We start from the raw sequence: 16,445 nt of genomic DNA on the forward strand, positions 1-16,445 counted from the left end.
ATCCCCTTAGTTCTCCTTGTGCTTTTCCTGCTATTTATAACACAGAGCACAGGAATAGAGGTATATTGTAGTCTACTGTGTACATGGTTATGATTAACTCTAATTTATCAATCTATTACTTATATTCTTTTCTGTGGCTTGTGCAGTACTATTATTCTTAAAAGTACAAATGAAATAAAGGTGGATTTGAAAGCAATTTAAATAAAATATTTATAAATGTTCTTTTTCCTGTTTGATATTCTACTAGATCTCTGTATTCAAATACAGTCAATGGCACATAGGCTACGGTAAACATTTAATGTTGTCTTCCTGTTTGGAGTTATTTGTCTGAAAACTGATTGCCTTGTATACCTCTCTCTCCTAAACTAAGATTTCAAATGTAATCTTATTAAATTTCGTTGGCACCCAAAAATTTGATATTAATAAAATAGAAGACCAATAGCGTAGAGTGATGGATTCATTCACAGCTGGAAAGAGTAAAGTTTTAAAGAAACCACTTTATTAATTTACAGTGAGCTGAATGCATAGGATTAAGTACAGCAGTTTGTTTTGGTGGTAGACAGTGACTGATAATTTGAACAATTTATTTAATTGGTTTCATGTTTACTATATTATAACCATTTATACCATAATTCATTTCTAAGAAATACATACTCCTTGCTCCAGTGTGGCTCAGCAGGGTAACATATATCAGATTATAAATCATAGAATCATATTTTTCCCTTAACTTTCTCCTTCAGTTCTTCTTGAGTGCTCTGTGTTGTTTATTTTCTACTATTCCATTAAAATATACATTTTATATAAACTGTATAACAACTTATTAATGTTGCTGCTTTCTATTATTTGTTAAATACCAAACAAAAATGGTTTTAGAGTACGGTTTGAGAGGACCATCTCCCATAGATTATCAGATTTATCTAACTACTCATTCAAAATTAGTTTATGCTTGATCCCACCCACTTTGAATGAGTAGGCTATTTCAAAGGGTGCCATTTCATTGATTTGTTAATCTGAAGGTTTCATTCACTTACAAATTAAATTTGAAAATGTAGTCAGTCTAGTCTGCTGCCTCTGAATATGATTCTGTTTTGCTAGTTTTTTTTCTGGTATTAAAAAGTAAAAAGCATCTTTGACAGCTGGCTTCTATGCTCTGTCATGGTTGGGTTTATTTCTGAAACCCTTATCACTGATTGGGAGGTGGATTATCTGATCAGTAATATACATCTCAGAATCTCAGCATGACATTTTTGCCCTGTAGCATCATCAGCTGGATAGTAATGTGCAATACGGTATAATTTTGATTTGAGCATTGATATGACAACTGGATGACTTTCATTTGAGAGAGCTGATGAACTGACTTCTGTGGCTGTGAGACTGAAAGCTAAAGGCCAACTCTGACCTTCTGGAGTTACAAGTGAGTATCTATGATTAAAGGCACATTTGAGTATTTAAAAATATATACTTATAGCAGTCTAAACCATCTGGCCTCTGAAAAGCCCTTGATTCATAGTCTGTGTTAAGCTGACCTAGTTAAAGGAAGTGTCAGTATTCAGCTGAAGCCTAACGGTTAAAAATTAATAAAAAAAATATGCATCAGTATCTTCAAGTTGTTTATCTTTAAGTTATTCTGTATGTTAAAAGATTATTCATACCTAGGCCTGGTTTAAATTTTTCTATTTGGATCCTTTCTTTACCCCAAGTAACATGCCACTGTGATAAAATATCAGATTTTCCCACAAAACTCAATTGTTATTGAAAATTTTGGGATCCCTTCTGTCCCACCCAAAAAAAAAACATTTTTAAAGGGGTGGTTTGGTGAAAATATAAAACTCCTGCAGTGAGGGGAAAAAATCCCAATATTTTCTGGACAGCATTAATTGTTAGAGGCTCCCAGTAGCTTTCTGGGCTCAATTTGAGATATTGTTTTTGACCTATAAGGCCCTAAGTATTCTGGGCCTTGTGTACGTAACAACCTGTTTTCTCTCCTGTACCCTGTCACAATCCCTAAGATTAGCTAAGAGTGATTTCCTGGGAATGCCATTAATATTACAAGTTTGCTTGCCAAAAACATATGAGAGGTCATTCTCAGCCATTACCCCTCCTTTCTGGACTCCCTCCTTTTCGAGACTTTACAGAGCCTGAACATGGACAGCTTTTGGAAGCACTGTAAGAATCTTCCTTTGGACAGGAGTTTAGCACACAAAGCTAGGCTGAGATATTGCTTAGGGGATCTGTGTTGTATGATGATGTTCTATTTCCTTTTTAAGCTGTGGTGTTATCTTATTGCTCTTCTGTTTTATAAGTAATTCTGTTTTCTTATTATAAGATATCCTGAGCATTTGTTGAGAGGGGTGGCATACAAATCAAGTGAATGAATTAATGAATGAATGATGTCTAATGGCCACCAGGTTCTCCTTCAGCTTTTCCACCAGGACCTATTCTAATGCTCACCAAAATAAGCAGACATCTTTCTACTGACATTATTTTATGGCTGATCAGGGCTTATGATAGTTTTATTATTATGATCTTCAAGACACACGGTCATTTTTTCATGACTTCCAGTAAAATAAATGAAAGCCAGCCACTGCAAAAGATTCATAGATTCATAGATATTTGGGTTGGAAGGGACCTCAATAGATCATTGAGTCCAACCCCCTGCCATGGGCAGGGAAGAGAGCTGGGGTTAGATGACCCTAGCCAGGTGCGTGTCTAGCCTCCTCTTAAAGACCCCAAGGTAGGGGAGAGCACCTCCTCCCTTGGAAGCCCATTCCAGATTCTGGCAACCTTTACTGTAAAGAAGTTCTTCCTGATGTCTAACCTAAACCTGCTCTCTGTCAGTTTGTGGCAGTTGTTCGTAGTTACTCCAAGGGGTGCCCTAGTAAACAGAGCATCTCTTATTCCTTGCTGCCCCACCCTGATGAATTTGTAGGTGGCCACAAGATAACCTCTCAGCCTTCTCTTGCAGAGGCTGAAGAGATCCAGGTCCCTCAATCTTTCTTTGTAGGGCTTTGCCTGCAGGCCCCTAACCATATGCGTGGCCCTTCTCTGAACCCTCTCGAGGTTATCCACATCCCTCTTGAAGTACGGTGCCCAGAACTGGATGCAGTTCTCCGACTGTGGCCTAACCAGTGCCACATAGAGGGGAAGTAGCACTTCCCTGGACCTGTTTGTCATGTACCTGCTAACGCATGATAAAAGTGCAGTTAGATTTACTGATTCCTTTGTCATAATGAAGGGCTCAATATATTTAACCTGAGGTCCCTAAAATTTCCCACTGAATGACAGATACTTATTCAGTCATGAAAGAATCTTTCCATAGCTCAGAACATGATGCTCTATAACAGTGGTTCCTCTTTTTATTCCACAGGCCTTATGGGCAGTGTCAAGTCTCTCCATGGGCTCAGATCCAGAGTAGCGCAGCCTGACTTGGATCTGTCTATCTAGAGTAGGGGGGTGGAGGAGGAGCCCTGAACCAAACTCTGGGGGAACAGCCCGGTCCTGATCTGGCAATGGAGGAGGGGTGGGCATGAAGAGACAGGGTAGTCCCCATCTGGATGAGATGGAGTGGGGGAGGGGGGTGAAATGGCTTTAATCCAGATGTGTGGGGTGAGGGGGAGCAGCTCAGCTCGGCCACAATTTGGACATGTGTGGGTGGCAGGGTGGGGAGCAGAGTGGCCCTGATCTAGATGTGCTGGGGGAGGAGAGCTGAGGCTGGAGCTGGCCACATGAAGCTTCCACTGTTCCCTGCTGCCAGGTTTTCCGACTCATGAAGGAACCCCGCAGGCCATTTTCATGGGTCCATGGATTGAGTACCCCTGCTCTGTAACAGTGTCAATTAAACAAGGGTGTTGTGAAATGCTGTGAAGTTCGCTGTGACATATAGAACTTGCATTCTTGCCTTGATTGCATAGCAATGGCAGGCTTACAGAACAGAGAAAGGTAGAGACTGCAGTACCCTCTGTGGTCTGCAGCCATATGCACCCTTGAGCTAGCATATACTGTATATGTCTGTCACACAGGTTTCAGGCGTCTAACCTGACCTTCTTTAGCAAGAGGAATTAATTCTCCCTACATTTGTCTTAGTATGTAAAGGTGGGGACATTCTAAGATTTAATAGGCATACTAAGGTTTTTGGCTATTACTGTTTATATCTACTTCTGATATAACCTACTGTCTTTGGAAAAGAATGTAGAATTTCTGTGCTAAAAGTTATAGCTTAAATAAATAGGGACACAATTTGTCCTTGACAGAGTCCTTCTTTGGAAGATATGTAGTGGGGATCTTGTTCCAATAGGAAGGGATAGAAGAAATTTAGCTCAGTTGCCCTGGAGTAATATCTTTTGGCATCCTCTAAACATATGTAGTAGGTGCTTGAACTATGTATCCTTCCCCACACAAACACAATCATACCTGCATACACTTGTGGCCAGTTCCACTGCACAACAGTCATAGGGACAACCGTAGTATTTACACATGCCTGAGGTGGCCTACAGAACATTATGGCATATCTCTTCTTCCTTTCCCACTTCCCTGCTCCTCTGTTCCATGTGCCAGCAGAGCAGCAAATTGACATTTACAGGATTTCTTGTCAGTTTCACTTGGCTCTGCCACTCCATCCAGCAGAGCAGTGAAGTGAAATTGATGTAATTTAGTCTGTTTCTCTTTCCTGCTCTGCTTCCCATGCTAACTAAGCAGCAAAGTGAAACTGACAAGAGTTCTTGTAGTTTTCACACATGGAGTCGGAATGGGGAGGGTCTAGTAACAGGGAACAGTCCATTAAAGGAGCTGTGCAGTAAACTGAGAAATAAATTCAGAAGAAGGAAAAAAGAGAAGAAAATGATTTGGGAGCAAAGAGCAAAAAACAGAGAAAATCATATGAACATCTTTGTTTCCCATATGTACTCACCTCTTTCCTAAAATGGGTGGAGTCATAACCTCTACTGTGAGAACTGTGTGGTCTAAATGAGTCAGCTGCTAACTGATATTGGATCTGGAAGAAGGACTGCCAAGCTGGAGATATGAGCCTTTATCTGGTGGATAGCAAGGACTTTCCTCCCTGAGTTATCATAGCTGTTGTGAATTTTCTGCTTCTAGAATATCAAGAAGGGGAATATTGGGTACTGTTGCTACAGGTGGTGAAGGGAGATGTGTTTTAACTAACTGATGATCTGTCTATAAATTACAAAATTATTTCAATGTACAATACAGAGGTACTTGATGAAACTTCATTGAAACTTGAATTTCTGTTTATGAAAGTAAGACAGATGAAATAATTAATAGTAAATACTGTAATTGAAAAGCAACTGTTCTGTAACAAAGCATTTATCAGAATTTTTGTTAAAAAATCACCTATTGAATTCTGCTTTTGTAATATAGTATGTATGTCACATTGGTGATTTTATCAGTTCCACATACAGCTGCAATGTTTTACAGTTTTTGCAACTGCATACATAAACCAGACAATTACCATACAAACTAGTACTGAAACGTGTATCACTTATATTTGCCTGATTTATACATGCAACTAATTCTCATGCATTTTTTACATACTTTAGCCTCAGGGTATGGTGCCCAGGGTGGATGTTACATTTAATGTCTTGAGATTCTCTGTTACCTTTAGTTTGCAGCTTGCTTTTTTTCTAAGACAAATTTTCTTTGCTTTACCCTTCTAGGAATTAAATAGCTTTAATTACTTGGACTTGTATAAACTTGCTGACCTCTTTAATCTCACATTGCTGGAGAAGGCAGTGGTTGACTTCTTAGTAAAACACCTGTCTGAGTTGTTGAAGAGTCACCCTGAGGAAGTCCTGGCTCTGCCATACTGTCTCCTTCGAGAAGTCCTGAAGAGCGACCGGCTCACTTCACTAAGTGAACTGCAAATCTGGCAGGTAAGGAAATCAGTTAATTAATGAAATGTGTGATATTGTATAAACCATAGAATCCTTTGTTTTTCCAGAGTCCTTGAGAGCTCTAGAGAGACTAAAATGATCGAGGTCCCAAGGAAAAACTGTGAACATTGGCAAATAACCGGTTGAAAAAAGTCTTGTTTTTGGCATATTTATACGTGGTCCGGGGTGGGATGGAGGGGTGTTTTAATTAGAGCTGCTTTCAGGAGCCGCTCTAATTAAAACACCTGCAGCGTCTCATGTATTCAGCATCCTGTGCTTCAAAATGGCAGTGGGGGGACTTTAACTAAAGCTCGTTCAATGAGCTTTAGTTAAAATTCCCTCACCACCATTTCAAATTTGGGGATGTTAAATACACGACACTGAGGCTTCTGCACTGTTCTATTTAGAACACTCCAGCAGACTCGATAAATCGAATCTGCTCCAATTCATTATAATTGGAGCAGGCGTTGGGCACGTGTATAGGTGCCCATAAGTTGTGCTTGCCTGTTTTAGTGCAGTTAGTTAATTTGGAAGGAGTTTGTTTTGTGTTTGACTTGTGGCTTCTGGTATGGTATCAGGAGACAACTGTAGTGTCACAGCATTACAAATAGTGGGTGCACCTACACTTGCAATGAGTGCATTGAATAAACTCAAAAGCTTATTGCTCTGGAGTTTTTTGCTCCTGGGTGCTCTGTTAGAACATGCACCCAGGAGCAATTAACTCCAAAGCAACCAGCTCTGGAGTTTATGCATATGTAGCATGTGGACCCTGGTTGGAGCAGCCCTGTCTGGCAGGGAGCCCTGTGGGTCAGCCTGCCAGCCCAGGGCTGCTCTAACTGGACTCAATGTGCTGTGGAGGGGTTGGCTGGGGCATGAGGGTACTTTAGTGTGGGACTAGCCAGCAGGCAGCCCCTGCACTGAAGCCTCATACCCCAGCCAACTGGATCAGTGTCAACATGTGCACTGCTGCACATTAATAAACTGCAGCAAGGTAGTATTTGTAAATACAAGTTCTACCCTTCTGCAGAGTTTCTTAGCTTCCCGTGCCCTAATAAGGGCTCACTTGTAAACACTGAGACAGTTACTGCCGAGCTAATTAGTCAGCTCCACAGTTAACATCTCATATAGATGTACCCAGTGTGGATTAAAAATCTGATGCTAAAGAAATATGTATTCACATACCCATATATATTTTTGTCATACACAGACTCATACATACATGTGAGCATACAGACAAAATCCAGTTTAGGAAACAACCCTACAAAATATCTTGGGAAATAGATGTTTAGGAATGTAGTAGAAGCAAATATCCATTCTGTTCATTAAAATAATAAAGTGGGGGAAGGCAACTTAGGTTTTTCAAGATAGAAAGCAGAAGGAACAGAATTTTATCCTGTTAGGAAGGGAAGTACCTTGATCCAGTGAGAAGGATAGGGCCCATTTAGAGTCTTTTTAGGGCTCTCTTAAAGGAAAGTTATCTGCTATGTGACCTAGAGCAAGTCATTCAATTTCTCCATTGTGAAAATGAAGATAATGATATTTCCCTTCCTTTGTAAGGCACTTCAGGATCTACAGACAACTTGAACCATAAAAGAATAAACTATTACTTTTATGCTCATCTGAAGGGTGCTAACCTACCAAAGTTCAATAGTTTGATCGCTTGGCTGAATTATGTTCCCATTAATGTATTTCCTAAATGTTGAGGAGTTTGGTAAAATCTTTTATTGGATGAACCATTACAGTTACAACACCATAGTGACCAAAATCTGAAGTCAGTTTCCTCCAGATTTAATCCTTCCTCTGCCCAAATCCTGAGAATATCCATATTACAGAGTTTATGGCATGGAACTTTTTCTGTATAAGTACGATTATACTAGAGTCTTGGCACACATTCCCTTGCTCCATAAAATGGTTTTGATGAGGTAGGATATATACAGCGTATTGCTGACTGGCCTGTTTCCTTTATTATTACTTCACTGCTGGTGCAAGTACTCAGAAAAGTGCTTTGGAATACCTGCAGTAGAAAAGGTTTCGACAGAAAATCAAGTTATATTCTTTAATGCCTCCCTTTTAACAAGCATACCAGCACTAAACAGAATGGAAGAGTCAACTCAATGTCTCCTCACTGGGACCACCCTGGGAAAGTGGGATTTCTCTGGTGCTGTGTCCCTGGCCCTGTCCTACAGCACAAATGCAAGAGCAGGTTTCTTAATGGCCTGCATAGCCCTAGGTGAATACTTCATACAGCAAATATGACAAAGCCTGTGCTAGTGCTTCAGGTTACACTGCACACACTGCAGATAATCTCTCATAATGTACTGCTTTTTGAGTGACAACAAACTCTTCCCTGTCCACTTAAGTGGTGCTATAATTGCATCTCTAAAGTTTACTAATGTTGTTATGTAAAATATTTAAACTGGTTTTCTGCTGCAGGAGATATATATTTCCTGGTTCTCCAGAATATTAAAAGACACACATAAATATTTACCAATTTAGGCATTCAGTGGGCAATAAGAAACTGTTTTTGCTTTATCTTAGTAAATAAGTAATTCCCTCATAGTCAACCTAATAGAAGAAAATCAAATCAGACCAGCTATATTGCCTCAAGTGTAGTTAAGTTCATCATTTTTGCTAAGGTTATAGTGGTAATGCAATATACCATGGAAGAATCTAATATTCAGCCCAGGGTGAAGATTGGGTATGCCAGAGGATTAGTGTCAGGGTGCTTTATAGAAGTGAAACTTGATGGACAGGCTGGAGACAGATCTACAGAATCTCATTAAATTGCTGAATTGTTCATTACTGAGCACTCTCACTGTAATAAAGTGCTCATTGACTTTGACAAATCCCCATCCCACATCTTAAGGAAGAACAGCAAAGCAAGAGGTGTTGGGGAAGCAATAGGAAATTGGCACAAAGTGGGGCAGATAATAGAAAGCTGATGGGGGATACCACTATTTGATTAATATGTCCTACCTGTAACTAGTGTGGCCTCCTGGCCACACACACATTATAATAACATTGATTCAACATATCCCCAAGGTACCTTCCACCAGTGGGGCTCCCAGGGAGCCCAATCCACAAATTAAAACTGCCCTTACAGGACAGGACCCCTGGAAAGGATGACGATGTCCCCAGGGCACAGCTGCTTTCACTGGTTCAGGAAGATTTAAACATATAATCAAGCCAAATATTTGTAAAGATGAAGATGGTTACAAGAAAGAATATATAGTTGACAATCCTTGAATAATTGATCTGATTAAAATATGAAATAACTGTAGCTTGCATATGGTCTCTGCTGTTTTTTTCAGGCTGTCATTTATGGTTTGTCCAGTTTTACTGAATGTTGTGAAATACAGGCCAAAGCAAAATTTTGTAACATTTAAAAATAATATTAGTTTCTAGCAGCCATCAAAATATGGCTAGCGTGTGAAAATTATATGCTACTGTCATGATAATTATAGATTATCTTGCAGAGTTTTCCAAACAAGTACAAAGTGACTAAAGTAAATAATACACATATCTCTCTCTCTCTTAATAATATAGAAAATGTATTATATTTATTTTCCTACTCTACAAGGATCTTCTTGTTTTAGGAACAACTTGAAAAGATACAGAAATATATTTTACTACTGAAACAGCTGTGATAAGCACTTAGCAGTACTGTATTAATTTAACTACAAAGAAAGTGCCCATTCCTAACTTGAGCTTCCTAGCTTGAAAAATACAATACAGACTTAAATAGATTGACAAGAGAATGGACCAATTTTAAGGAGACATGGTGGTTGGAAGGAGGGATCAGATCCCATCATGACATTACTACTTGCCGGTGATGGGGGAGTCCAGGATCATAATACCAGGTTCCCCCTGCACTGGCAAGTTGAAAGAAGAGTGCCCACGGGTCCAGCTGGGGCCAGTAATCAGCTGATTGTTGGCCCTGTCTCCAGATAGCGCTGGGTTTACTTTGAGACAGGGGCAGGCTGGGCTGGCCAGCAAACAGCTGATTGTTAAAACTTTATATCTGGTAGTTCTGACCAAGCTGCTGGGCTCAGGAGACCACCAGCTCCCCAGCTGCCGTTTCCATGGGTGCCCCAGAAACTTAAAAAAGTGAACGTCCGTTCAGTGATCCTGAGATTGGGGGGACAGTCCCTGATGTCAGGGTCACAGGACCCAGTGCTTTCCTCAGCCCAATCCCACTGATTGGGTGAGGGAGGTTTGTGTCCTGGCCTGGGGTTGCCCCATGCTGGATTCCTGGGTTCAGTTGAGCATTGGGATATGTCACGGGTCAGTCCCAACATGCCACATAATCCGTTGAAGGCATGACACAAACAAGTTGCAGAGATGTTACACATTTTATGTGGACTATCTTTGTGGTGCATTTGCTATATTATCACACCATAAAGTGACTTTAACATGTGGCTGGGTTACTATGTATGGCATGATTAACACCTTAATTGCATTTTAAAGAAATGTGCCAAGGCCCTAACTCTACTCCTCTTTAAACTGATGTGCTTTCCCAAAGATCGCAAAGTGTTATCTGCTTAATTAGAGCACTCCCGGTATTTCACTATATCTGGGCTGGAGAGAATGCCCAGATTCTGGGCTCCATCCCACATAAAATGTTTACTGCAGAGTGGCATAAGAAGAGGAGATTGTATTAAAAATGCAATCCCTCCCTAGTCATAAAAATAGTACTGATGGATCTGTACAGAGTAGCTGGATATGAATCTGAGAAGCTTTGTCCAGAAACACCTTGTTCAGTAAAAAGCATAATCCCAGAAGGATGAAGGAGTCAACAAATAATGTGATTTTAACTTGTTATTTCAGATATTTAGACTATAAAACCATCCATTCCAGGGCAAATAATTCATTTTAGTCAGCTACGCTCAATATTTTAACATCTAAAAATTAACACAGGAACATGTTCAACACTACACAGGTTATTATAACATAAAAAAAAAAATGAGTCAAGAAACATACTCACTTTGTAATGTTGAAGAGAGATGTCAGAGCACAGGTAACTGATATACCTCTGTGGAAGTCATTGAATTAACATTTGCTTTGCAAAAAACCTTCTAATGTTTGTTTGCCCCCCAAATCTCAGCTTCTCTCTAAAGGGAACTTCCATTGAAAGCAAAAGGCCTTTAAAATTGTGAACACCTTTTCTAGCTTTATTATTATTTCCTCGTAACCATGCTTAAACAACAATAATGCTTTTTTGGAGAATCAGGGAAAATGCAGTTTCTCTTAAAAATAAATGTAGCTAGCAATTTCTGAAAACATATGCATCAGAAAGAGCATCCATTTGGCTCTACTTTTATGGATTCTATTTTTTAATTAATTTTTTTCTATAGCGATTGTGTATTAGTATGCGGGAGACTTAAACATTACTTTTTTAATGTATCTGTTACTTAGGTTATGTGCTGCATTAGATTGTGTGTGCAGCAAAATCAATGATGGGGAAGAAGGGATTAAGTAAAAATGTAGGAGAGAAAAAAAGGGAAAATCCCAAATGAAAACAAACATGAATAGTTCTTTGGTATCGTTCTTCCCTTGTTCTATATTTATGATTGAAATAACTGACAGAGATGTTGCATAACATGAAACTTCAAATGCTTTACAGCTGAGAACATAAATATCTAGACTATTATTAGGGGAAAGTGAATCTTCTCATAATTGGGCATTTCTAAAAGGGCTCATTGGCTCTACTTTAAGGAAATAGCTGATTTCTTTCCCTTGATAACTGAAAAAGTAATCAATCTTATACAATAATGTATGTATCCAGAGAAGTCTGGCAGCAGTTGGCTTCTTGTTGGAAACTATGTGAAGTAATATGCCAAATTTAGAAGCTAATAAAATAATGTTAGCCTTAGTTTTGCTGTAGATAGCAATCTGTTGTCATCTAATTAAAAATCTTGATTTTCCAGGGGCTTAGATCATCACTGGTCAGAGGCGCATAATAATAGTTAGGCGGGAATATTGATTAGGTCATTCTGTGCCCCAGTAATAGATTTATCAAATGATAATATGCTCTGCACTTGATTTTAGCCAAAAGACTAATCCTCAATTACATTGGAGTGAAAACAAGTACTCAGAAATTCAATATAGTTTGTTTCCCCATCTTACTTTATTGCTTATACAAAGGGCTGTAAAGTGATTTTTTTAAAGTTTAGACTATTTTAGATTATTTTTCTGAATTCAAGTGAAGTAAGTTAAGAAAAAGATTATTTTTTACATGTTATTAGCAAGGTAATAATTCATAATTAACTGTCAACTGATCAAAAAAGATTTAGGTAATGTTGGAAAAGCAGCCGGATATGTTGCCACCAATAGTTTGTTCAACCGTTGAACAAGATACTCTATATCAACTCAGCAATGGCCATGTGAGATTTTCAAAGTCTGTTAATACATTCCAGTGTACTGGTACTGCAGCAGGACTAAAAGGTTTGTTTCTGCTTGTTCCTGTCAAATTAGAGGGGGTGGATCCTTCTCCTGCTTTAGTACAAACTGGAAATAACAACATATTAACCTGAATAGGGAGAAAGGGAAATTATGGGAAAGCCACAGTGCAATAAACAGGCCAGGTTGAAAGCCTGAGGCATATTGTTGAGCCTATCGGTAAAAAGGATGCAGTGGATTATTACTGCTCCAGAGCTCAAAGCTATCTGGATGTGGCCCAAATTAACACGTTTGTCAGCCTCCTTTTTACACTGTTAATTTATAAACCTTTATTTCCCCTTGGTGGTTTGGAGAATTCTCTCTCAGAGACTAGATCCTCCTTTTTGTTGCCTTTTTCTCATAGGCTCAGGGTTTAGCTAGATCCATCTCTTGAGCTGCTTCTTGGTGCAGTTGTGAACAGGTGAGATATTTTAGAGTAAGATTTAACTCAGCAGCACTTATTCCAAGCCCACTGAATTTTAGTGCAACTTGGGCTCTCAAGTCACATATGTGGTTTGCATCCTCTCTGGAAAGTTAGAGAGACATGCCATTCTCTGCCCATCTCTCAGCCACCTAGGGACTAAACCTAAAATTTGGATGGCTGACTAGAATGCTAGACTACAGTTTAGAAACTAGTTGTCATGCTAGATTTTCCAGTTCGCCCATGCCATACCAACAACTCAGATTTGAAGTTTTTCACTGTAAATTATTTGATTCCATAGTTTTATGGAAATTTTCATATGACGGTGATTTAAAATGACATTTTTCAGAGGGTTAGATACATTTTGACCAGATGCTAGGTGTTTAGGTCAAATAATAATAGTAACAATATAGATAACTAAAAAAGAGTGCATTTAATTAGTACATTAGCAGTGACGTGCTTATATGGTACATTATCCTTTTACTTCTCGAGAAGTGAGTTTAAATGGTGTCTTGGGCAGTAAGTGAAACTGTGTTGGTGGTCTAATGCTAGTCCCTTGTGTGTATTTATACTTAACGATAAACCATCACAATAAACAGGTTTGTCAGCCTCCCCTCAAAAGAGGCCCAGGAGTGGAAGAAAAGGGTTGATGCATGTTATGACTGAGGTATATTGGCAGAGTTGTATGAAATATTAGCACAGTGTCTCCTTACATGATGCCTAGTTTTCACCAGCTATTTTTGTAGTTGGCTCATTTTCATTAATATCCACTTCATGCCAAGGTAAGGATCATGACAATGAATGAACATCTCAGGAGCTATCATATATGGTAGAATAAACCATACTAGAACTAATTTGGAGTCTCACTTGCACAGGCATAATCCAGGAGTAAAGCCAGAATAATGCAAGTACATTGGTGTTAGGCTGGTGTGAGATCAGGACTGTTTAAAAGGACTGATTTATTTTTTCCACTCTATCCCTAATATAAAATAGCATAACCTTACGTTAAATATCTATAATGATGGTATTTCCAGCAACCTCGCTGAACTGTTTGTTCCATTGATTCTGTGGTTTCATACAGTTTATGCTCCATTGCTTACACTCTTAGAATCATTGACTACCAATTAAAATTGGCCCCCGTCTCCCTTTATAACATTCCTCGACGTGTGTAGAGAGCTATATCTTTTATCGTTTGCCTTAGCTATCAACATGAATATTCTCTTAATCTTGTTGCACTATTTGTTACTTTCCTCTGAACTTCCTCCAAATCTGTTTTTTTTTTTTCCTTTCAGATGTAATAATTTCTTGTTACTACTGTAAACCTATACTGTAGCAATCTAGACAGGTTTTTATTGCATTAAAACAGTAATTTAGGAGGGAATCTCTCTGTTCTTTGCTTCTAGTTTTCATTTTGATACTTGTGGAATAGACTCCATGATTTTTTGCTGCTGTTGTAAGCAATAAAGAAATTACTTGCAGGCATTACTTGGGCCACAACATCCTACGTAACATTGTCCACCTAATTTATTCTAGATTAACTGGAATTGCATAGACCATCAGGCCAGTAGCTCCTAAAATTAGGTCATCTCTTCTGCTAAGCAGGGAATGCATGTTGAAGTAAAAAAAAAAAAAATCTAATCAAAACAACTCCTTAAAAATGACATCAAGACACACCTTCAATAAAACAGTTTCTGTTATGCTATGTTCCTGTATATTCAAATATATTGCTATATTGCTGTATAAGCATTAGCTTATGAGGTTTTGGGGAGTTTGTTGTGTTGCATGGATCTATCGTGGAAGGGTCTTTAGTATAATTGGATCAACATATAGTTAGGTAAAAGAAAGATTTCTTGGGTCATTAGTGTTGTACTGCAGTTAAGGTAACATGCAGTTTCAAGGACAAGGGTAGTATATTTCTAAGTTTGATTATTATCTGTTTGTACATACATTGGTAACCCTCCTACCAAAGAACATTTAGGTACAAGTACAGAAGTACAAACCTCAGTCACTACAGATGTCACAAGTTGGCTACTCAAACGAGTTGTTGTTCCCATGTTACTTAACACACAATTTTACTATGCCCTTTTTAATTAAAATCTGATTAAACAGGTAAATTTTGCCTACTACTTAGAGGCTGCTAACCTCAGGCTTTGATGGAGCATAGACTAGAGATGAGAGGCAGCCTCTGCAGTGAATGTCCAGCTGTTCACCCCACTACACGTTACTCTTTTTTGTAGTTAAAAAACAGTTATAGCTGCTTATAACTATAGAGACATGGAAGAGAGGGAGAAAAAAGAAAATTCTGATCTAAACTATTTAAAGTCTTCCTGGAGTATCATCATGCCCTTAAACTACAGATGATAGGAAACAGGAAATGAGCACAGTACTTTGAATATAAAAATGTGTGTTTACACATTATTCTGCTGCTTGGAGCAGCTGCATTTTGAGCTGGCTGAGCTTCTTTGGTAATGGTATGGCTAAAGCAAAAGCTACTAATTTAGTCTTTAGGCAACTAAACAATGTGGGTAGGGACACCTTAGACAGGAAAAGTCACTCCTTCAGAACCAGACCTGGAAGGTGAAAAGGCATTATGGACTGCTGCTATGTTCACGAGCAGCATCCTGTTTTTAGAAATAATGTGCTGCTTCACATTGATTGAATTAGTCACTTACACTAGCAAATGGCAAGACAATATTCCCAGTCAGTCAGAGTTTTAATTTTTTACAATACTATTGCTCAGAGCAGCTGCTAAAGCTTGCCTGATTAACTGTTGTCTTCTGCTACCACTACTGTCATGGTCATGAACAAGTGGGTTATATTGCCTTTCCTAGAACATCACAGTACTTTGAAGTGTGGTGAAACCAGGAGAGGGAAGAACTAGGGGACCTTTCTTAAGCTTCTACTTGCCAGAACAGGGATCAGCTTTGCAAGAGGACCATCAAAGTAATATGGGTTAGGTGCAGAGTTGGAAGTTTCCATGGCCTTAAATTCATAGTGTGCCTTTCATGTGGAGGACAGCATGAGAAAAAAAGCAGCCAAAAAGACTGTGAGAAGGAGCCTTGAACACCTGCTGTTGGAACACTTATTGAAACCATAATGTTCGATTCTGTGAAATTCACCCTTTAAGTAAATCAGTGTTTAAATATTTAGAGAATGATCTCACAGTGATAAGTCAGTGTAGTGGAAATTTGGTGACAATGATCACATTAAGTGTAATCATAAAAAACATCTTAGACCTAGATCCTCAAAGGTATTTGAAATGCATTAATTTGGCATTGTAACACTTAATGCCTCCTGTCTAATGGACTCAGCTCTCAGGTGAGTGTTCAGATTCTCCATGTGGTGCTTGGTGAGAGCCAGAGCCGGATTAACGCATAGGCAAAATGCAGCCTGGAGGCTGGATGCGGCCCACCAGGCCATTCTCTCTGGCCCGCAGGGCCCCTAAAAAATTTAGAAAATTAATATTTATCTGCCCTGGTCTGCCTGTCCAAGTTTTGATGGCTTGCCAAAACTCAGTAAGCGGCCCTCTGCCCAAAATAATTGCCTGCCCCTGCACTAGACTATTCTAGGATCTGTCTCTTCCAGTTTTCCTGTTGGAGATATTCCAGGTTGCATTAGTAATTAAGTATTCATTAGGCCAGAGAGAGTCACTGACCTTATATCCCACTCTGTTAGCACACTCACTTGGCATGCAGGAA

At 39.0% G+C, this 16,445-nt stretch overlaps 1 protein-coding gene across 19 annotated transcripts in view; it reads left to right on the forward strand.

The window, feature by feature from the left end:
• KLHL32 (kelch like family member 32) overlaps nucleotides 1–16,445 on the forward strand; it is a 317,145-nt gene that overhangs the window by 246,057 nt on the left and 54,643 nt on the right. For 17 of the 19 annotated variants that reach the window (XR_003095601.1, XR_003095602.1, XM_006030043.2 and 14 more), the window contains one exon: nucleotides 5,673–5,888. The exons of 1 other annotated variant lie outside the window; for it this stretch is intronic. Coding sequence is in view for 15 of the 18 variants with exons in the window: in XM_006030043.2 (XP_006030105.1) it covers nucleotides 5,673–5,888 (216 nt within the window). In the remaining 3 variants the exon portion in view is untranslated. Of the gene's footprint in view, nucleotides 1–5,672; nucleotides 5,889–16,445 lie in introns of those variants that run through there. One more of the 19 variants, XM_025211583.1, reaches the window with a different exon arrangement.

This window comes from Alligator sinensis, unplaced genomic scaffold, assembly GCF_000455745.1.
Source record: "Alligator sinensis unplaced genomic scaffold, ASM45574v1 scaffold145_1, whole genome shotgun sequence".
NCBI classification, from domain to species: Eukaryota; Metazoa; Chordata; order Crocodylia; family Alligatoridae; genus Alligator; species Alligator sinensis.